General features: G+C 40.9%; 2 protein-coding genes across 7 annotated transcripts in view; one reads left to right on the top strand and one right to left on the bottom strand.

Moving 5' to 3' along the window:
- The window catches only part of APP (amyloid beta precursor protein), a 272026-nt gene extending 263016 nt beyond the window's left edge, over positions 1 to 9010 (top strand). For all 6 annotated transcript variants that reach the window (XM_067739252.1, XM_067739251.1, XM_067739250.1 and 3 more), the window contains one exon: positions 8041 to 9010. In XM_067739252.1, the coding sequence (XP_067595353.1) occupies positions 8041 to 8142 (102 nt within the window). In that variant the 3' untranslated portion in view covers positions 8143 to 9010. The remainder of the gene's footprint in view (positions 1 to 8040) is intronic.
- The window catches only part of JAM2 (junctional adhesion molecule 2), a 407749-nt gene that overhangs the window by 179691 nt on the left and 204638 nt on the right, over positions 1 to 23420 (bottom strand). The window lies entirely within an intron of this gene.

Genomic DNA, 23420 nt, shown 5'->3' with positions numbered 1-23420 from the left:
TTAAGCACGCTTATTCCTGGATTTTTTTATCTTAAATAATTTCATTTCTAACTCAAGCCAGGTAATAGTAAATAATTTTCAGTAAAGAGTCTTACCTTTAAAGTCTCACAGAAAATCACATTATACCAAAAGGCTGAGTGAAATATACAAGGTTGTTCAAGACCTTTAACCTGTCACCCTGCACATCCACCTGAAATATCTTAGTTTCAAGGTGTTAGTGCAGTGGCACTGGAGGTGGAGAGAAGACCCACAAAGTGACAATTACATCTACTTGAGACTGTCCAAACACCCCAACCTGTGAGAAACAAGAGTATGTACAGCACAGAGGTAGCGAGTTACACCAACAAAATAGAGTAAACTGCGGGATTCAAATATGATGCCTTAAACCCATGATACAAAATATTTTAAAATAAAATTAAATGTGCAAGTAAGTTCTTCATATGCATTTAAAATGCAGGGTTTAGGGGAGGAACCTCACAGTATATGTATTTTTTAGGAAACTGTTAGGGAAAGTGAATTAATACATCTTGAGAAGTTTAGAATTTTTAGAGCTGAAAAGATCTCAATAATCAATTAATTGATCTTCTCATTTTCTAGATGAGAAAACAGACCCAGACAGAAGACATGTCCTTTCAATGTCAAATTCCGTAGAGCCAAGTTCACAGTACAGATTTCCCCACATCCTGTCCATTGCTTTTTCCATCAGAGCAAAGTTCAGATATTTCCAGTGAGTTAAACTTCTCACTAACCCCAAGGAAATGTGCTCCAAACCATTCTTGATTATAGGAGGGCAGGAACAGTTTAAATAAATTAAGTTTGTGGCAAAGCCAGAAACCTCATTTAGTTCAGCACTTGGAACATCCAGACTCCTTGTTTACAGGAGCTGCTGATGGAAATTGGTTTTGAGTCTTGTTTTCCATGTCCATCCTGGTGTAGATGTGCTAAAGGACAGTGAAATGAATGAATTCAGGAAATAGGTGGCAAGATGTATAAGAACTGAGTGATTGACAGATAGGAGGGTGAGCACATAAATAGACGATGACGACGTCATGAAGTGTGGGGCGCTGCTCTTCATAGTAGTATTTCTGAGCTTCTGTCCTTTGAAACAGTATAAGATGTATTATTAGTAGCATTATTAGCATCAGTAATCTCATTTCTACTCAAAACAATTTTTTTTCATTTTAATTGCATGTTTGAGCAAAAAAAAAACAACCTGTTTTCATACTTGAATAATTCAAAAGCCCATTTAAATTTTTTTAATATAATCATACATTTTAATGGCCTTGAACTGATGAATCTACCCAAGCGGTGGCTTCCCTTTTATCAAAGTGCCCGTCTTTGGTGCCAAAGGACAAAGAGCCTATACTGGTTTGCTCAGGCTGCCATAGCAAAGCCACAGCGTGGCTTAAACAACAGAAATGTATTTCCTCACAATTCCTGAGGCCTCTCTCCTGGGCTCATAGGTGGCCTCCCTGTGCCTTTACATCACCTTCCCCTGTGCAGGTCTGTGTCCTAATCTCCTCTTCTTGTAAGGACAAGGATTCGTGTGCATAAGGATTAGTGTGCATAAGGTCCACACTAATGACCTCACTTAACCTTAATTCCACCTTTAAAGACCCTCCAAATACAGTTATATTGTGAGGTATTAAGGATCAGGTTTTTAGCCTCAGAATTTGGGGAGGACACAGTTCCGCCCATAACAGAGGCCAGTGATGCTGGGCGGTAAAACAAGGCATCTCAGGGTCTCTTTGCCGTGATTACCATGATTCTGCATGAGACTTACCGGGTACTGATTTCAAAGGACACATTCCCCAGGTCCCACCCCAGACCTAGGAAAACAGAATTTCTAAATAAGAGGCTGGAAATCTGAGTGTAGAAAATGTTCACAGCTGAATCAGACATGCAGTCAGTTTTGAGAATCACTGATGTATATATAGTATTACCACTCCTGCCTCTTTGTTGTCTAAGCAAACCTTAGGGAGTAGAAAATGGTATCTCCTTGTCTCCAAGCTCACTAGTCTCTCACTAGTCACCTTTTAAGCCTTCTTACAGCTGCCTAGGTTAAATGTTTCTTTTGGTTAGTTAGCAAGAAAAGTCTCCTTGGTTTTGGAATATTAGAGCAGTTGATGCTTTAACATGAGTTCTGAAAAAAAATTAATTAATTTTTAAACCAGAAGGCATCCTTGTAGGGAAGGCAGTCGATCAGCCCTTCTCTTGGTATTTATTTTGTTAGCTACTTGAGAGCAACTAGGAACCTCTAGAGTGACTGCCCCACCTCCTTTTGTGTTTCTTTTCTTCATTTCCTCTCACTTCCTTCTTCCTTAAAGTAACGATGTTGTCAAGAGCCGGGAAACCATCCCTTTTTCCCTGGAAAGGCCTTCCTTTCTCTCCATTCCTTAGGTAACCCTTTCTCAAACTCCGTGTTGAGCCAGTGTTCAACACGGAGCTTGAGGAACTTCAGGCTAACTTCATCTAAGGTGCTCGTCGTCATCCCTGCCCTTAGGAAGGTGATAGTCTAGCTGTGGTGGTTTTGCACTTGGACACAGAGAGCTGCAACCCAGCCTAGACACCTAGGGTGCCTCACGTGGTCTGGGTGATGCAGGGTGCTGGGGGGTTTCAACATGATTGCTCTCAGAATCTACGCCGAACGAAGTGATCCTCCCACACACATTTCTCTGCCTGTCTTAGCAGGTTGTCACCCTCAAGGACGTGGAAATAAGTTTATTGCCAGCTCTGGTTAACCTATTTCGTTAATGAGTAACCTTATTTCACTAAGAACAAAAATGAGTAAATGGGTATTCCCAGATGGACGGGTCTAAGTCTGTCAGAACAGAATACACTTCACGCCTTCCGTGCATGAAGGAGAAATCACGACAAAAGCCTTGGTGTCCAGGAAATCGCTCCTTCTTAGAGGAAAAGATTCCTGCAGAAGATCACAGAGGTGTGGAAGTGAAAGCAAGCCCAGTACTTTTATTAATAGAATCGTTACCCGGTGGAAATGAGCAGTTGCTAGTTTTTGTTTGGAAAAACTAAGCAATAAATATTGATTTAGTGACTTGCTTAGTCATAGGGCCAGAGATTCAGTCTGTAAGTCATTAGCCACGGTTTCCCAAGGAGATGACAGTGCTTCATTTGTGCTTCAAGCAGTGACAAGATAGCCTTCCGTTGTTCTGTTTCCCAAACGTGTGCACCATCTCTGGTGGCTGAGTATCCCAGCGCCTGCTGAATTACCCACCATTGTCCTGCTGTAATCAGGTTCTGCAAAGCCCATTGACCCCAGGTTCTGTTTAGTAGCAGACAGGCCTTTTCTACACTGATGTCAGTTGACACTGAATATTTTAAAATATATATTGGAGTAGTATGTCCACTACTTCTCATCTTTAATAAGAAGGGGGGGCACAAATTCTCTTTATTGAAGGACATGAAAAAATTTTCCTTTCACAGATCTGATAACTAGAACACCAGAAGTCTCCCATCCCCGCCCCCAGTCATGTCATGAATGATCTAAAGAAGAGAGTTGCTTATTTAGCTTTTTATGGAGATATGGCATATGACTCTTTCTAATGAATGTGCTATCAGATTGGTGACATTATAAAAATAGGTCCTTATGGGTCCTTTATTCCTGGCAAAAAGTCAATCTTTAGTGGAGGCACCTAGCCACCGCTATAGCAGTCAGACAGATTGGTCAGGTTAAATTGGAAGCAATGGTAAGATAAAGTGAAGGTGGACTCAAAATCTTCAGGTGGCTGGAAGTGAACTGCAGGAGGAGAAATTGGAAGGTCAGAGGAAGTCCTCAGCATAGCGGGAGAGTTCCAGGGCATGCCTGAAGAATTACTTGATGTAGGCACTAAATATCACTGAACTACTTATAAAGAGATGGAAATATAATTAGAAAATGAACATGTATACTGTAGAGTAGAAAACCAATACTGCAAGGTTAATAGAAGGGATAAACCATTAGCTTGAAAACGTCATTGCTGTTCTCTTTGCTTGTGCTTTTCCTTCCCATGTTCCTGGTGTTTCTGATGTTCTTACACTCTCCGGTTATTTTGCATGTTTAGTTTATCTTATCCGCCATTCTTTGTCCACCTAGATGACCTGAAATGAAAAGTCTTAGGGGCCGGGATTCTGTTGTTGGGCCATGCATAAAGGGACACCCATCAACACACATCCTGCTGATTACTATACATAATAAAATTAAAGTACAGTGTCCACTGGCCCTCCTCCAAGCTTAAAGTACCTACACGAGAAACGGGATGGCAGGGGTATCTAGAAATTAAGGAGAGACCCGAATAGATTGTATGTCTACAGTCTAGTGGTTGAGCTATAAATTCTTCTGGATATAGTGAAGGAATAAACAGCTCCAAAGAGTCAAGTTCAGGGAGAAAGGGGTAGGAAGAGGGCATTAACCAAACAGTAGTCAAAAGTTCTACTCAAGGTCGTATTAGGACCAGATGAATCAGGCTCTTTGGGCTCAGTTCTCAGTGTGTGTCAGCAGCAGTGACCGTGGAAGTCCAAGGTGGGGTGCAGCTCAGGGGCCCGGGGTCTCTAACAAAGATGAAGACTTCAGATCAGTCACTACTCCCATCAAGTCCAGAAAGTCCAGAGAGGGGACACTCAGAGGTGCTGTGCCGGGTGGGTTTTCATCTCAGCAAGTGACACATGTTCCTGCCCCGGGGAGCAGATGGGGATCCTGTCCCCCACTCCACTGTTCTGTGGTTTCTTCCAGAATAAGCACCACTGGCTACATCTTCCCCCAACTCCGTTTGAAGGGAAATAGTGAGTGACAGATAGCTGAGGCTTGTTGGGATGAAAGGCTCCCCCTTACCTGCTGCCCTTCCTTCAGTGGTAGGTTTATCCATGGACATGAGTACTGTGTTTCACTTTTAGCTCTCGAGGGGTTGGGAATAAAAAGATGCAATCCACACTCCTTGGGTGCCATGTTGTAAAGGCAGTCCCTTCTCCTGTAGCTCCTGAGCCCTCTGAGGCCTGAGGGCCAAGCCGCCTCACTGCAGGACTGGCCGAACAGCTGCCCTCCCAGCGGCAAAGGGTCCTGAGGATTAGCAAGTAGAAAAGAGGCCAAGAAAAGACAGGAAAGTTAGCTGCCTGACTTGCATACGGCCTCTGAGCCTCGCATTTACTGGCAGGGCTCTCTTAAAGAGTTGGGCTTTGGCCTTTGAAGAGAAGATCAACTATTAAGTTGCCAGGTGTTCCCCTGTCCTTGATGAACGCAGCCAGTATGAGGGTTGACGTTGGCTCCAGGGGGAGATACAAGTTTAATACTCCAACAATCAAGCAGCGCTATGTTTTCTTCTACACTCAGAAACATAGCAGCTTTGTGCTTGATCTCCTTGGCAAGATTTTTTTTAATCTCCACATTCTTTGAAATCTCAGTTAAGAGGTGGCACAGCGCAAAAAGAAGCCCAAATTCAAATGGCATAGGGCTGCAGACAGGCTGTTTCCTGCAAGCAGATTTGGAGAATGAATGAAATCTCTTGTTATTGGTGCTGACCTTTTTTGCGGTACGCGGGCCTCTCACTGTTGTGGCCTCTCCCGTTGCGGAGCACAGGCTCCGGACGCGCAGGCCCAGCGGCCATGGCTCACGGGCCCAGCCGCTCCGCAGCATGTGGGATCTTCCCAGACCGGGGCACGAACCCATGTCCCCCGCATCGGCAGGTGGACTCTCAACCACTGTGCCACCAGGGAAGCCCACCAGGAAGCTGACCTTTAATGATGGCGTTTTAACTTACAAGTTAGTGGCTAATGACACAATTGCCAATTAAAGCAAGGTGACCTCATTTGTTGACAACAGAGCAGATCAAAGGAGGAGAAAGGGATGAGAAAACACCAGTGATTATTCCCCCAGGGCCAGCGATGGTGAGCATCCATTTGAGCCGTGTCCTCTGAGGGGAATTTTACGTCTTTTTATTCCAGCTGCCTTGAGATTAGCCAAGGTGATCATTCCAACTCATGACCATACTGAAAGGTGTCAATTGGTCCATGAGGTGGAGTCATACAAAGTAACCTTGGGGGAACCAGATTACTCCAGCTTTATTGAGATATATTGACATATAACACTATTAGTTTTAAGTTTGCAGCATGATAATTTGATATATGTATATATTGTGAAATGATTACCCAAATAAGTTTAGTTAACAACTATCACTTCACATAATTACAATTTTTTTCTTGTTATGAGAACTTTGAAGATCTGTTCTCTTAACGACTTTCAAATATACAATGCAGTATTGTTGACTATAGTTACCATGCTCTACATAACACCCCCAGAACTTATAACTGGAAGTTTGTGTCCTTCGACCATCTTCACCCATTTCAACAACTCTGCAACCACCAGTCTGCTCACTGTATCTATGATTTGGGTTTTTTTAGATTCCACATATAAGTGAAGTCCTATAGTATTTGTCTTTTTCTCTGACTTATTTTGCTTAGCATAATGCCCTCAAGGTTCATCCATCTTGTCACAAACTTCAGAATTCCCTTCTTTATTATGGCTGAATAATATTCCGTCATGTGTGTATCACATTTTCTTGATCCATTCATCCATTAATGGGCACTTAGTTTGTGTCCATGTCTTGGCTATTGTAAATAATACTGCACTGAACATTGGGGTGCAGGTATCTTTGCAAGATAGTGATATCATTTCCTTTGGATACATACTCAGAAGTGGAATTGCTGGGTCGTATGGTAGTTCTATGTTTGGTTTACTGAGGAGACTCCATAGTGACTGCACCATGCTTTCGGTCTAAATTATTCATTAGCCGGTGTGGTTTAGTCATGGTGTATCAGTCGCCCTCCATCCCCTAGACCTAGTGCCCTAGCACCAACACACCCACTCTCTGGTGTTTGTCCTTCGTCGGGTTCAGGGGGAAAAGCTGCTTCAGGAGCTAGATGTCACTTTGCAGCACTGGACAGTGGAGAACAGGCCTGCGGCATTCTGGAAATGATGAAGGGACCCCGATCTCATCATGTACAGAATAGAAAACATCCCTTTGAAAGAAAAAACAACTTCTGGACAGCACATCTTACCCTTTCCTGTGGAAGACATGCTTCTTCACTCTGATTAAATTTGTGTTGATTTTCTCCATCTTCCACTGGTTTTACAGAAGTTTTAAAGCAATTATAACAAAACTAAGCTTTCATTTATTCAGCAAAGAGTTAAGTATTTGCTTCCTCTCGTCTGTGGACTATTTGAGGTACAGTAAATATAGTAGAAACCTAAACATCTCCCCACACACCCCAACACACACCTGGCCCAGCCTGCAGAGAGTAAATAAGTGTAGCTCTGGCCTAACAGTGACACTGAGGGGAGGAACACAAGTTTACAACTGCTGGCCTGATCTTGGAGGGGAACCACCATATCACAGAGGGAATCTCTTTAAACCTTCGGATGACATACTTTTAGAATCTTAATGTTACGTTAAAAAATAATAATCTGGAACAGCATGTTCTTTCTGTGTCTTTTAATATCTTTTGATATACCTATATCATTATTTTAATTAAAAGAGTCTTTCTTTAATATCTTAAATTTAGTGAACACGGAGACAAACTAAAACGAGCTCGGGGAGATATTCAGCAGTCTTCCTTTCTACTTTGCTGAATCTCTCTCCGTAATACTGTTGGCTTTTTTTTCTAGCTTAACACCACACTTTTCAAGTAAGGGAGTCTTTCCTGGAAGCCTTTTGTCTTTTTTCGAGCCAACAGGGGAAGAAAAAAATATTTATTGCCCTAGATGTATCCAGTTACTATTCAGTTGGGGAAGCAACCAATGAGCGCTTCGCAAGCAAAGCCAGCAGGTCAAGGTTTTAAGCGCCACCTAGTGATAGATGGAGCATCTGCATAACTGGTGGGCACAGGCGTTCTGCTCCATGTCAAAATGGTGAAGAAAGAGGGAAAAGTGTGGGTGTTCTCAAATCTTGGCAAGAAAAGAGTACAGTGCACCTTATCTTTTTACTGCTTCTCCGTGTGCACTCTTAAAAGATTGCTTTTCTTAACGCATTTGTCCTCGTTCTTGCTTTGCAGGTTGACGCTGCTGTGACCCCAGAGGAGCGCCACCTCTCCAAGATGCAGCAGAATGGCTACGAAAACCCAACTTACAAGTTCTTTGAGCAGATGCAGAACTAGACCACCACCGCAGCAGCCTCTGAAGTTGGACAGCAAAACCATTGCTTCACAACCCATCGGTGTTCATTTAGAGAATAATGTGGAAAGAAACAAACCCTTCTGTTTTATTATTTACTCATTATCGCCTTTCGACAGCTGTGCTGTAACACAAGTAGATGCCTGAACTTGAATTAATATACAAATCAGTAATGTATTCTCTCTCTTCATATTTCGGTCTCTCCATTACATTATTAATGGGTTTTGTGTACTGTAAAGAATTTAGCTGTATCGAACTAGTGCATGAATAGATTCCCTCCTGATTATTTATCACATAGCCCCTTAGCCAGTTGTATATTATTCTTGTGGTTTGTGACCCAGTTAAGTCCTACTTTGAAATATGCTTTAAGAATCGATGGGGGATGCTTCATGTGAACGTGGGAGTTTAGCTGCTTCTCTTGCCTAAGTATTCTTTTCCTGATCACTATGCATTTTAAAGTTAAACATTTTTATGTATTCCAAATGAGTTAGAGGATTTTTTTTTCCACAATGGCATTTTACTGTACAGATTGCTGCTTCTGCTATATTTGTTATATAGGAATTATGAGGATACACGTTTATTTCTTTGTGCCTGTTTTATGTGCACACATTAGGCATTGAGAATTGAAACTTTTTTTTGTCCACGTATCTTCGGATCTTTGATAAATAAAAGAATCCCTGTTCATTGTAAGCACTTTTACAGGTGGGGGAGGGTGGGATGGGATTGCTCTGCTGGTCTCCAATTACCAAGAATTCTCCCCAAAAATTTTCTGCAGGATGATTGTACAGAATCATTGCTTATGACCATGATAGCTTTCTACACTGTATTACATAAATAAATTAAATAAAATGATGCTGGGCAAGAGTTTTCTTTGAAGAATGACTATGGATGTTAAATATTCAAAGTAATTTTGGGTGGGGAAGAAGAGGTAGATTCCGTTTCTTTCACACAGTCTGAAACACTTTATTTATGATACCAAAAAAAAAAACAAAAAATGGAAGTGGAATGGACAAAATCAGGGAATGTGGAAGGCAAGCCTAGACAAACCCTTTGAGATTTGTCTTCAATTTGTATAAAACGGTGTTTTCATGTAAATAAATACATTATTGGAGGAGCGCCATTGTGCTGGTGTGAATGATTCCATGGTAACAACCTTCTGATCCTTGAGTCATCGGAAGACTGCTAAGAACATTCTAATGCTGGGCATCCACACCTGTGGTGTCTTAGCTGTAAGTCTGAGCAGGAAATCGGGGCCAACAGGCAACTCCCAGTGCTAGTAAAATACTTCATAGACCTAATTCAGTTTTTACTTGGTCCAAACTATTTTGCTGCCATACCTTCGTCCTCAAGTTTGTCCCTGTCTTAGTCCATTCAGGCTACTATAATAAAATTATAAGCTATTGGGTAGCTACTGTGTTTCTCACAGTTCTGGAGGCTGGATGTCTGAGATCCGGGTACGAGCATGGTCAGGTGAGGGCCCTCTTCCAGGTCGCAGACTTCTGTGTCCTCACGTGGAAGGGACTAGGGCCTCTCTGGAGCCTCCTTTACAAGGGCACTAATCCCATTCATGAGAACTCCACCATCATGACCTAATCACCTCCCAAAGGCCCGACCTCCTAATGCCATCACATTGGGCATTAGGACTTCAATGTGAAGTTTGGGGGAACACAAACATACTGACAGATTGTAACAGCCCTTAATAAGATATGAAGAGAAAAGTTCTAGGGAAATAAAAGAAGACCAGCTGATAGTTATCAATAAAGCAGGATTTCTCAACCGTGGCACTTTTGATATTTTGTAGGGAGTAATTCCTTGTTTTGAACATTGTAAGATGCTCAGCAGCGTTCCTGGTCTCCACCCACTTCATGCCAGTAGCACTCCCCAGTTATGATCATCAAAAATGTCTCCAGACATTGCCAGATGTCCCTTATGGGGGGAAGATCATCCCCATTTGAGAACCTCTGCTCTATATCTATTTTAAAACAATGTCATGTGTACTGTATATGATTTTCTTTTTTTTTTTTGCAATACACGGGCCTCTCATTGTTGTGGCCTCTCCTGTTGCAGAGCACAGGCTCCAGACGCGCAGGCTCAGCGGCCATGGCTCACAGGCCCAGCTGCTCCGCGGCATGTGGGATCTTCCCGGACCGGGGCACGAACCCGCGTCCCCTGCATCGGCAGGCGGACTCTCAACCACTGTGCCACGAGGGAAGCCTTGTGCATGATTTTTAATTGGAGAAGTCTGGTCAACTTCTATTCCAAAGGTCTAAGAACACGTTGACCCTGGTGTTTTTGCTGTGCTGTGCTTGATAACAGGAACATGAGAACCAGCCAGCACCTTTTAGCCTTAAGTAGCAACCTTTCAAACACTAAGCACAGAAAATTAATCAGAATTGTTTCATCATGTCACTATGCAGTATGAACAGACTCAATTAAAACTCATCTGACTGTGTCTTATTTTGAGAAGAACAAAATACTCAGCTCCCTCTTGCTGTTCAGGGCAATTAGACATGACTGCTATATGAAGATGCTTAACTTGACAGTTTACATGTATAAGCAACAGTTCCATTTTGCCTGACCCAAAGAGAGGTAGCTAATGGGGGGAAATTAGTCCTAATATAACAGTAATGAAATAACAGTAATGAAATGAAACCAAACCTTCTCAAACATACGATGTTACTGCCAAGCCAGCCTTTAATGCCAGTAGTTGCAACCTTTAGCTTTGATCATTTTGGAGCTAATGAAAAGAAATTAAGTATATATATACATATATATGTATATATATACACACAATTATGTATACATATACTGTATATAATTATGGAGGAAAAGAATAATGCCTTATAATCTTATTCTCAAATTAAGGTATAATGAAAGAATTCTCCAGATGGTCTGGAGATTAATCAATAGATAATTTACACAAAACTAAAGTGTTACAAAATAAAATTGTAGTAGTAGTTGCCCAGGCCAAATTTCAAGGATTTTGAGGGAGTTTGGCCTGGCAAGCCTGATGGATGAAGAACAGAATCTCAATGTAGGTTTCTTCTTTTTTTTTTTCTTTCTTTTTTATTTATTTATTTTCTTTATAATAACGGGGTCTTCGTTGAGGCGTGTGGGATCTTTTCATTGGGGCATGCAGGCTTCTCTCTAGTTGTGGCGTGCGGGTTTAGTTTCTCTCGTTGAGGCGCACGGGTTCAGTAGTTGTGGCGTGCGGGCTTAGTTGCCCCACGGCATGTGGGATCTTATTTCCCCAACCAGGGATCAAACCCGAGTCCCCTGCATTGGAGACAGATTCTTTACCACTGGACCACCAAGGAAATCCCTCAATATAATTTTAATTCATATGTATTTATTATGAGTGAAGTTGGAAATTCTTTCATATGTTCAATGGCCATTTAATAACTCTGAATTTTCTGTTTATCTCTTTTGTTTTGGGCTTAAAGTCTACTTGGCTATCAGGATTGCAACCCCTGCTGTCTTACTGTTTCCATTTGCCCAGTAAACCTTTGCCCAAGCTTTTATTTTTAGCTTTTTCAATTGCTGCGCTTTAAGTGTGTGTCTTGTATACAGCACAGGGTTGGGTTTTTGCTATGTGAGCCAGTTTGAAAATCTTTTAAGACACAAGTTAGGCCCATTCAGTTTTATGATATGCCTGCTATGTTTGCTCTCAATTCTTTCATATCTCCTATAGTTACTGAGTGTATTATATTTACTTCTATGAGGGAAGGACTCTTAGCCTGTCAGCAGAGGGGAGTTATAGGAAGCTTTGTATTTTTATTCTAGTAGTTACTGTTACATTTATATTTTTTCCAATGCTCTTAATCCCTTTTTTCTTAACCTTTTGCTACCTGTCTTTTCTAAATGACATTCTTTGCCTCCCACTTATCTATACAACAATCAGTGGTCTTACTCTCCTTTCCCCCTTTTCTCTCTCTCCTCCCATTTTTTTGGTTGTGTTTGTTCTACTTTATCTGTACGTAAGTGTTGACAGGTTTTTTTTCAGCCCATGACCTCCGCCCCCCATTTTAGTCTTAGCCCTGCAGTTGAGTATGTGGATCTCTCCATCAGTCTTTTATTCCTAGACATCTTTAGGTAGGAGGGAGCTCACCCTCCAGTCAGTTCCTCAGCAGGAGCACATGGGAACAGTGTCCTGGAGTTCTAGCAGGTTCAAAACCGATTTTCTAGGACCTTGAAATTTGAAGTGCAGCTTGTTTATCCTTAAGTTTCTTGAGAAGGCTGCACCACTGTTTCCTTGCTTTGTATGTTATTTTTAGAAATCTGAGACCAAATTAAGATCATGCATTTTGCATGATCACTCCCTCCCCTACAGTGACTACACAAGTCAGGAAAGATCATAAAAATCACTGCTTTGGTTGCTGGTGGACCCCAAGGCTCTGTCTTTGGGTTTCTTTCCTATACACTCTCTCTGAGTAATCTCAGCCACCTGGAAAGTATTGGTAATACCTCACGTGCAAAGCAATAGCTTAAACCTAGACCCCTTCCCTGAGTCCCAGGCCCAGATTCCTATTTTTTGTTTTGATAACATGCATTGTGATCATAAACGCAAGGCATGTGAATTGCAGAAAATACAGAATATAGGAAGAAGAAGGATTCACTCATAATCCCACCATCCAGAGGAAAGTATTGTTAATACCTTTGCATATATGCTTTTAGTAATTTTAAATTTTGGTTGTGTTGGGTCTTCGTTTCTGTGCAAGGGCTTTCTCTAGTTGCAGCGAGTGGGGGCCACTCTTCATCGCGGTGCGCGGGCCTCTCACTATCGCGGCCTCTCTTGTTGCGGAGCACAAGCTCCAGACTCAGCAGCCATGGCTCACGGGCCTAGTTGCTCTGCGACATGTGGGATCCTCCCAGACCAAGGCTCGAACCTGTGTCCCCTGCATTGGCAGGAAGATTCTCAACCACTGCGCCACCAGGGAAGCCCCGGTATTTTTTTTTTTTTATTGAAGTATAGTTGGTTTATAATGTTGTGTTAATTTCTGCTGTATAGCGAAGTGACTCAGTTATACCCATGTATACATTTTTTTAAATATTCTTTTCCATTATGGTTTATCCCAGGAGATTGGATATAGTTCCCTGTGCTATACAGTAGGACCTTGTTGTTTATCCATTCTAAATGTAATAGCTTGTATCTACTAACCCTAAACTCCCAGTCCATTCCTTCCCTCTCTCCCTCCCCAGTAGAAGGGTATTTTTAATTCTTATCTCTTTAGTTTAATACCAAATTGCTTTCCAAAAAAAAAGGAATTCCCACTCCCATCAGTAGAGTATGTGAGTGCCCTCTCAAAATACCACAAGACTAAGGGACTTGGGTAATGTCATGTATCGCCAAGTTGAAATGAAAAAAGAGAGACTAATTTTGGCCACATCATACATACCATTTCCCTATTAGGCTGGTCACTCAGGGATAACTCTCCTGTAGAGAATTCTTGAAAGGTCCCTGAGGCCATTCTCTTATTCTCTGTCCCCTAACTCACAAGCATAAGGGCCTTATATTAGTAAGATTTTCTGCATGTAGGAAAAATTGGAGCAGAAATCACTTATTAAATCCCTTGCTTTGATTATATATATTTACTTTGTAGAATACATTTGCAGATCAAATCAGAACATGACGCTCCACTGTGGTTATTTAAGCAACAGAAGCTGTTCTCCACCTCTTCCTGCAACCAGCACATAGCGTCTCATATCTATCATCACTCAGGTTTTAATTTCCAAAGTAAATCACTTATTGTCAATAAGTTTTCTTAGATAACGAAGTATTCTTGGATAACGTGTTTTACACACCTCAGAGCATACTACAGTTCTTAACCACCATGAACTGAGTTTTTCTGAAACTGAACTTTGTTTCTCCAAACTAGGAATCTTTCAAAGTGATCTCTAACTTCCCTCTTTTCATTTGTGAGATGGCCACAGCTGCTTCATTTGGCTCATTCATTCATGTAAAACAATTATTGAGTGCCTACTGTATGCACTCAGACAATGCCAGAGATGGGGGATGCAATGCTTTAAAAAAAAAGTAGTCCCACTCTTAAGTCTGCAACCATTAGCACCCCAAACGATGGCTTGTACGCTAACAATTTTTACTTTGCCACAGATCAGTAATTTGGGTAGGGCCCAGTGGGAAGGCTCTGGTCTCCTCCACACAGCATCAACTGGGCAGCTCAACTGAAGGCTGGAGCATCCATTTCCAAGATGACTCATTCACATGGCTGGTGAGTTCGTGCTGGCTCTCAGCTTGGAGTTGGGCTGGGAGCCTCAGTTCCCCTCCACAGGTGCCTCTTTATACGGCCCGGGCTTCCTCATAGCATGGCGGCAGGGTTTCCAGGGTGAATGACCCAAATAGAAGAGCAGAAACTGTATTGCCTTTTATGCCCTCGTCTCTCAGAAGTTCCATGACATTGCGTCTGTCATTCCCAATTCATCAAGGCTGTCCTCTGGTCTCTCCATTTGAACATTTAACAGACGTCTCACCCTTTTTGCATTCAATGTCAAACTCCAGATATCTTGCTCCTCATTTAGCATTTCCCTTCTCAACAAATGACAACTCCATTCTCCCAGTTGCTCAGGTCAAAAGCCACTGGTTAACGATTCATCTTATGTCCTTGTCTCCTTTAGGTCTTTGATCAAATATTATTGTTTGGATGATGTCGTACCTGACCATGCCAGTTAAAACTACACTCCCTCCCTGCCCCCAGCATTTCCTACACCCCTTCCCACCACCATTTTTCTTCTTGGTACTGACTCATATGTTTTACTCTTTTATTTGCTATTGCCCTTGTTTCATTCCGATAGAAACTCCACAAAGGCGGGATTTTTTTGTCCGTCTTGTTCACTGATGAATCCTTAGTGCCTAGAACAGGGTCTCACATGTGATGATTGTTCAATGAGTATTTATTTTAAAAAGGCATGAATTTAGACCTACTAGAGAATGGACTTGAGGATATGGGGAGGGGGAAGGGTAAGCTGTGACAAAGCGAGAGAGTGGCATGGACATATATACACTACCAAATGTAAAATAGGTAGTGGGAAGCAGCCGCATAGCACAGGGAGATCAGCTCGGTGCTTTGTGACCACCTAGAGGGGTGGGATAGGGAGGGTGGGAGGGAGAGAGACGCAAGAGGGAAGAGATATGGGAACATATGTATATGTATAACTGATTCACTTTGTTATAAAGCAGAAACTAACACACCATTGTAAAGCAATTATACTCCAATAAAGATGTTAAAAAAAAAAAAAGACTGGAAGGGCTTGGTTCTCAGCAGTTATCTAGAAAGTCAGAGGCAAAGCCACAATGGCAGATGGCCTAAAGCCTGTGCTTTCTTAGGAGAAGAAATAATTCTCTCATTCACTCAAAAGAGAGCTAGAGGGAGTTTTTTCTTTACCCTGTAATAAACAGTAGACAAAACTCTAACATCAGAAAACTTTGAGGAAAAGAAAAAAAACCCCACAGAACAAAAAAGTAACAGAACACAGATGTTTTATTTAAAAAAAAAAAAAAGCACAATAGCCATATATAAAAGAACCCAGAATTAAAGTCCAAAACAGTTCATTCCATTATGATGCAAACTGCTCTGACACCAGTAGTCTCATTATATCTACATTTTATTAAACTAATTTCAATGCTATCACTGAGTCATCTGACCATTCATTTTTTATTGCTTATGCTAATGGATTTTGTGGGTGGTGGATTAGTCGCATTTTAATGTCCAGCGGCAAAAGATGAAAATATTTCGATGACAGTAATGGATGGAAAAGCATCCTGCTGCTAGCTTCAGACACAGAATTACATGATTTTTTGTTTTAATGTATGTTGCCTTTGCTGGTTTAATCACTTTGACAATAACAGACCTCAGTTGCACAGAGACTTTTCCCAAACAATCCAATGTCTCTTGAATAATATTTTTCTCTGTACCATCCCCTAAATCTTTCCTAAAATTCCCTAAAAATTACAGAGAAGTCTGGCAAATATATATGGTTCACTGCACATAAATCTATTTAACTTTCAAATATGGGTGGATTCACTTGAAGGAAAGAAAATAACACTGATCAAAATAATTCTTGGTTAAAAGTGGCAAAAGTTTGAGGGGAATAGAATGAAAATTCTGGGCTTACAGACCAGCCAAGGCTGGAGAATATTTTCTCTGGCTGCCCAGTAGGTAAGTCTCCCCACCTTAGTGTGATAAAATATTGGATCTTACCCACAACCAGTATAATGTTTCCTGTAGTGGAAAGAAAGGAAAGCTTGGCAGGCACAATGGCCTGGGTAGATCTTGTCTTTTCTCTCCCTGTGGCGGAGTGGAGTCTTCAGAAAGCAACACAAATGCTGTAGACCTTCCAGAAGTTAATGAAGTAATTATCCGTTCTCAACTACCTGCGCGGAGCCCTTTCAGATTAAATTCCGCTGGGCCAGAGGCTCAGACTGCCCCTGCCATACAGAACCCAGCTATTTCTAATCATTTCACTGGCTGTGAGGGTCCAATGGGTATTTAAACAACCCTGACAACAGACCACAAAGGGTTTCTCTCCTTTTTTTTTTTTTTTTTTTGGAGTGAGGAGGGAGCAGTATGGTAAGGTAAGTAGAGAGAGCTTAGAGACACCATATGTGACTCTTGTAAATAAATCTTTTCCACCCTGAATAGCAAACTGATCCATGAACTTTTCACCTTTGGCTTTTTCCTTCATTTCTTCAGTCAATAAAATCAAGGCATTTTCTGCCAACAAACCTCTGTAAGCAAGAAAGTTCAACACAAAACTTCTAATGGATTTTTCTTGTACTCCCCAGGGAAGAACATCCCAGGAAGGATTTGTCTATTGTTGTGAAGAACACGAAACCACTCCTGTGTGTTTGCCACTGATTTGGGAGACAGCAGGGCTGGATGGCACTGACCCCAAACCAAGAGCTCCCTGTAAGATGCCACACCCATTTTACACACACACACACACGCGCACACACGCGCGCGCACACGCACACGCGCACACACACACACAGCAAAACAAAGCTGGAGACATACACTGACAAGAACCCATGAGCTAGAAATGAGACCCTTCATATGAATCTTCTCAGACTTTTTTATAAAGAAATATTTATATTTCTCTTTGCCTTCCGTTTGAAATAGTCACCATTATCTAAGCATTGTGAAAATCACTATAACAAACCAGAGGCTAAAGTTTGGAACCACCTTGAAATAAATGTCCAAGCTGAACATATTATCTCCATTATATAATATATGTTATAATGTATAATGTAATGTATACATATATATGTATATATAATGTACATGTAATGTATATATAATATACATATATACTCTCCATTATATATATATGGGTTTTTTAAATAAAGGAATGGTATTAACTAAAAAGGAGCTATACCTCTTATTAAGTAGAGCATATGCATGGGCATGTGATAGATTTAGGTGATTAATATAAGCCCCCATGAGAAGATTTTGAGAGTTCTTAATACAGAAACAACAAGCCAAGATTCTGAGCTCCAGGCTAAAACAGTGGCATTCAGCATCACAGAGGCCCATGCTAATGAGAAGGTAGAATCCAGCTGAAATAAGCACAGGGTTAGAGAATGAGCCTATTTCCCAGGACTGCCTATTATATGTGGATCCCTCTCCAAAATTTGGTTTTACCTTTTCTGAGGTGGCAAAGTGGAAATCTAATGCAATGAGAAAGAAAAGAGCAACAATGGCACCATCAGCTAGGACACGTTATTTTAAATTTGAAACGGCACTATATTCCTGATTTTTATAATTGTGCTATGAGTACATGTAAGATGTTAGCATTAGGGGAAGCTGGATGAAGGGTATACGGAGTGTTCTTTCTTATTTTTGCAGCTTTCTGTAAGCCTAAAATTATTTCAAGGTAAAAGATTTTTTAAAAACCAGTATTATATGGTACAAGATTTTTTAAAAGAAGTTAGTAGGGGTGTATCAAAGTCCAGAGTCTTTATGAGCTGGTCTCTCTTTTGGATGATTATCATAATAAACCTTGTGGACACTATTTATAAAAAGTTAAATACTCTTATGGAGACGCAATAGCTATTGCCAATGAAAACCTCAAAGTGTCCCAGTTTGAATCAATTTAAACTGAAATGACACAAAACATAAAGAAAGAAGCAGTTGATGGGGAACAACGAAATTTACCAGATAACCCACAGACTGAGAAAGAAAAGTTAGATTCACTGTTAGCATGTATTTTATTAGCAGCTTGTAAGAGTAAATTAATTTGGCAAAAACGGAAGGAAATAGACATCTTTGGTTCCCTGTACTTTACACAACTAAAAAAAAGTTGCTTTCCATCTGGTTCTATTGATACAAGAATGAAATCACTAGCCACTGCAGTCGACCTTCAACACAACCTGAAAGGAGTTCAGGGTGGAGCTCAGGAATGAAGCACTCTGTACTCTGGGAAAACTGGCAGAACAGCCCTTCAGAGTGTTAGATATTTCAAGAGAAAATTTTATGAACCCCAATTCTTGCATCTTCCCATACTTAGAAATGCACTAGAACCGTTAACTAAGATGTCTGTTCCTCACGACTCGCAGCAGTCTTCTAGAGGTGTGCTTGGTTGCATTACCCCCTTTGCTAAAATCATATATACGGACCTGCCCCCCTTATCTCTTTGGAACAGTTTCTCAGCACCGAGAGGCTGTCTCCTGGGCTATAGCCCTCAGTAAGACAATGAATAAACTTGACTCACAGCTTTTACGTTGTGCGTTTTTTTTTAAGCCCACACTTTTTACATGATCTTTGTAATATGCTTCTTACCAGTTTGCTTACTTTTAACTACCCCTTCATTTCCCCTCAACTCACTAATTTTGAACTTTCATTAATGTCTACAGTATGGCAATAACATTAAACAATTTGCATGGAGTACTTTAACATAAACTTTTTAATTTTCTATACTACTAATCTTTTATCATCTCTACTATTATATCTTTTATCATTTGATTTTTAAAATAAAAAAATCAATAAATTGTATTTGTTAAGAAAACAAATACATTTTATTCTAAATACTCTTATACAGACATACCATATACCTTGGCATTCTCAATTATTCCCTAATTATTAAAATTTATAACTCACCCTAAATGCATGTTCTGTTGCCCAAAAATGTGGCACCAAAACTCATCTGGGGACCAGAAAAGAAGTGGAGGCAGAGGTTGGAGAGAAAAGCAAAAATTTTCTTTTATAGCATTTCCAAATCCTTGAACAGCAGAGGGATCATTACATTTTTGTTGACATGTTTGCAGGTAATATACAAATAAATGGATGAATGAGTGAAATTTCAAAACGTTTCCCACGTGAATGGAAAATGTTGCCTGCCATATCAGTAACAAACAATGTCACAGCCATCAAACCAGTACAGCCGTCCCTACAGTGATCCCTGAAGGAACTCAGGGTGAGAAAGAAGTGGGTACTGGCCATAGATAGCTAAGGTGCATATCAAAGGAATGATTTCAGTGAGCCCAGACTCTTGCATCTTCCCATAGGTAGAAAAGCAGTACATTCCTTAACTGATATACATGGTTTTCTTTAATGAACAGTAATATTTTGATGTTTTGATTACCTGGTCATTGTTGCAAAAACTCCTATCTATCCTGGCTCCTCCCTGACCTCTTTGGAACTGTCCCTCAGAGCTATCTGAGAAGCTGTCTCCCGGGCTTGAAGTCCTCAGAAAGTCTGCCAAATAAAACATAATTCTCAACTTTTAGGTTGTGCATTTTTTTTTCAGTCGACAGCCACAAGGAGGCACTCTGAGGGCAATGGGAAAGGGAAGGGCTGACTGAACTGCTTAGCCTTGTCCAAACTTGCAGAAAAGTGACAAATGAGCAAGTAATTGTAAAGGAAAAAAATACAGATTTTCTTAGACAACATGAGCCAATGAATGAATGAAAAGCGGAGAAACTGCCAATTAGCCAAATATTTGCAAAATGAGAGTTTCTAGCTATTTGAATATTCTGCTTAATCGACCTTAATCAGATTTGGATCACTCATTTAAAAAAAAAAAAGAGGCAATCAACAACATTTGATTCTTATTGAATAAAATTTGGTCTTTGTTTAGTTAGTTAATAGAAAGAACACTGAGACCTTACAATGTTTTTGTGTGATTTGTTCCTTTATTTAACACATTTATTGAGGACCTACTGAGTTCCAGGTACTGGGGAGAGAGCAGTGAACAAAACTGACAAAATGCCTGCCCTTGTGGACTTTACATTCCAGTGTTAGAATGGTAAATATCAGTTATCACACAGATGCTCAGAGAGGTGGCTCTAAATTTCTTTTAGTTCATGGGCTACCTGAGAATGTGTTGGAAACTGTAGGCCTTCTCTCTTTAAAAAATAAATAAATAAATAAAAAGAAAGAAACATGTATGAACATATATATACGATTCAGTTTATTTCAATATCAACTGTGACTACTGTTGCCACGACCTCTGAGATTTCAGAGATTTTGCTCTGTTTTTTGAACCTATAATTCATTGATTTATTAGAACAAGAGACAGACAGCTAAAAATTGGGCTATGTTTGCTAATTCCAGGTTATTTCAAAGAACCACTGAGCTGTCTTCTGGAATGCTAATGTTTAACGTATGACTTATAAAGACAGAAACCCACTGGCCTTTGTTTTCTTTGAGTCATATTGTTGAATCATTCGGTATATTCCATTGACTGTCCATGCCTTGGCATATTAAACTGGGTTAAGTTCCATTCTAATAAACCAAGTCATGCTTTTTAGCAGAAAACAATTACGAATTGCCCTGAGAGAACGCTGGCTTCAGCCAGAAGAAAAAGCATCATTAAGTTATTTAGCTTTCGGGAGAGCCACATTTAGAAGGCCTATCTTGGGGTTACTAGATATGTCATTTTTAGCATAAGAAATTAGGGCAGGCAACATTCAGATGAAAGGATAATTAACAAACATACTTGGTTGCTGAGTTGTTTTGTCACGAAAGCAGGCACTCAGATTTCCTTAACCCAGGCAGAAGAAATTTATTTACCACTAAATCAAATTTATTCACCACTAAAAAGTCATTTACATTTTAAAGTAATTTAAAGAAAAGCTGGTGATCCAGAAAGACCATGTAACTTAGTTCTGAGTCAGGTTCCCTTGAAAATACAGGTCAATCCCAGGTGCCAAGGGGAGGTGGAGGGAGGAGGTGAAGAGGGTGAAGATCATCAAAGACTAAACTATTGGATGTTAGACTAGTCTACATCCCCTTTTACTACACTAATTGCAAGCAAGTATTTTGTCATGCTCAAAAAACAAAGCCATTGCAAAAAAGCTAACCATCTCAATCTCCATTTCTCAGTGGGGTCACTAACATAAAAGCTGCTGCTACTTAGGTCAAGTTTGTTTGTTTGTTTGTTTGTTTTGCGGTACACGGGCCTCTCACTGTTGTGGCCTCTCCCGTTGCGGAGCACAGGCTCCGGACGCGCAGGCTCAGCCGCCATGGCTCACGGGCCCAGCCGCTCCGCGGCATGTGGGATCTTCCCGGACCGGGGCACGAACCCGTGTCCCCTGCATCGGCAGGCGAACTCTCAACCACTGCACCACCAGGGAAGCCCATACAGACTTTTTAAACGAATAATATTTTCATACTTGGAGAAGAACAACAACAGAGCTTTTAAAATATTTGATTTCCTTCCTTGTCATCCTAGCTGAAAGCTTTCTTCATTCTCCATAAAGGTTGGTTTTAAAGGATATAAGCAAGTATAAATCACCTGCCTGACTAAACTTAACCTTCACACACTTAGTGGACTATAGGTGATGGGCATTTCTGATTTACATTCTACATTTCCTCTGAGGGGTTAGTGAGTAATGAGCCAGTGGGAGAGAGGCAGAAAGCCCAGTTGCATCCCTGCTGGGTGACCTTGATTAAGCCCTATTTTTTGGTTGCAGGTTCTGTATCTCTCAAGTAAGTAAGCTAAACTCCCAGGACTTTTCTGAGAAAGAGGCAGAGAGGTGACTGGGGCAGAAGCACAGAATGTCTGCTGAGGCCATTAGAGGCAGGAAGTTGAAGATCAGGAGTCACCCGCTCACAAGCTAGTGCCAGGCAGAACTACGGGGATTCAGAAACGTTTTGTTGGGCTTCCCTGGTGGCGCAGTGGTTGAAAGTCCGCCTGCCAATGCAGGGGACGCGGGTTCGTGCCCCGGTCCGGGAAAATCCCACATGCCGCGGAGTGGCTGGGCCCGTGAGCCATGGCCGCTGAGCCTGCGCGTCCGAAGCCTGTGCTCCGCAACGGGAGAGGCCACAACAGTGAGAGGCCCGTGTACCGCAAACAAACAAACAAACAAATAAAATTCCGTCTTTTCCAACATGGAATGTGGTAAGTAAAAGACTGTTAAAAAAAAGAAAGTTCTGTAGTCAAGGTCTATGTAAATTCCAGTTATGGCTTATCATTGTGAAACTGAAATATAAATTATAAACCTAGCAAGTGTAACATTGTTTTTCAAAATAAAGTTATCCATCTTGATCTGAAACAGGAAAAAAAATGAATTTTTATGGCTGTATTGGTTTAAAAGACCGTTTTTACAACAGCACTGCAGACATTTCGGGCCAGATGATTCTGCGTTGGAGGTACTGTCCTAGGCATTGCAGCATGTTTAGCAGCATTCCTGGTCTCCACTCACTAGATGCTAATAGCACCCCTTCCCCAGTCCAGAAAATCAAAATGTCTCCATACGTTGAAAAATGTGCCCTGAAGGGCAAAATCACACCTGGTTGAAACCACTGTTGTTTTTGGCTTTTTTTTTTTTTTAAGATAAGGAGCCACTTATAAACACCATTAGTTTTTTCATGAAACTCTCAGGTCCAAATTTTTGATGCTTTGACTTAGCTCATGGAGAAAATCTAAAACTTCTCATTTGAGGGCCTATCACTTTAAGAGAGCCTTCCAAAAGGCTGTGAATATGTTAATTGCACCAGGCTTGAAGGTTTGGAGAGGGAGGGCAGAGATTATGTATTTCCTATTTGTGCTACTTACCAGTTCCTGGCATGGTGTTAGCATTATAGTATGCTCTGGTAAGTACTTTAATGGATGGATGGATGGATGAATGGATGGATGGATGGACGAATGGATAGATGAATGAAAAAGTGAAATAAGAAAGAAATCAATGTAGGGAGGTACGGATTTATTTTCTTTGGTTGTCTTTACCTACACTAACTACACCAGGGTATGCAAAGAGCATCTTAGTGATGAAGGAAGGTTAAAGTGTTTGACTCTAAAAGAAAAT

This window comes from Pseudorca crassidens, chromosome 5, assembly GCF_039906515.1.
Source record: "Pseudorca crassidens isolate mPseCra1 chromosome 5, mPseCra1.hap1, whole genome shotgun sequence".
Taxonomy (NCBI): domain Eukaryota; kingdom Metazoa; phylum Chordata; class Mammalia; order Artiodactyla; family Delphinidae; genus Pseudorca; species Pseudorca crassidens.
The sequence above is the reverse complement of the archived record's forward strand: the minus strand, read 5'-3'. Positions and strand labels throughout refer to the sequence as shown.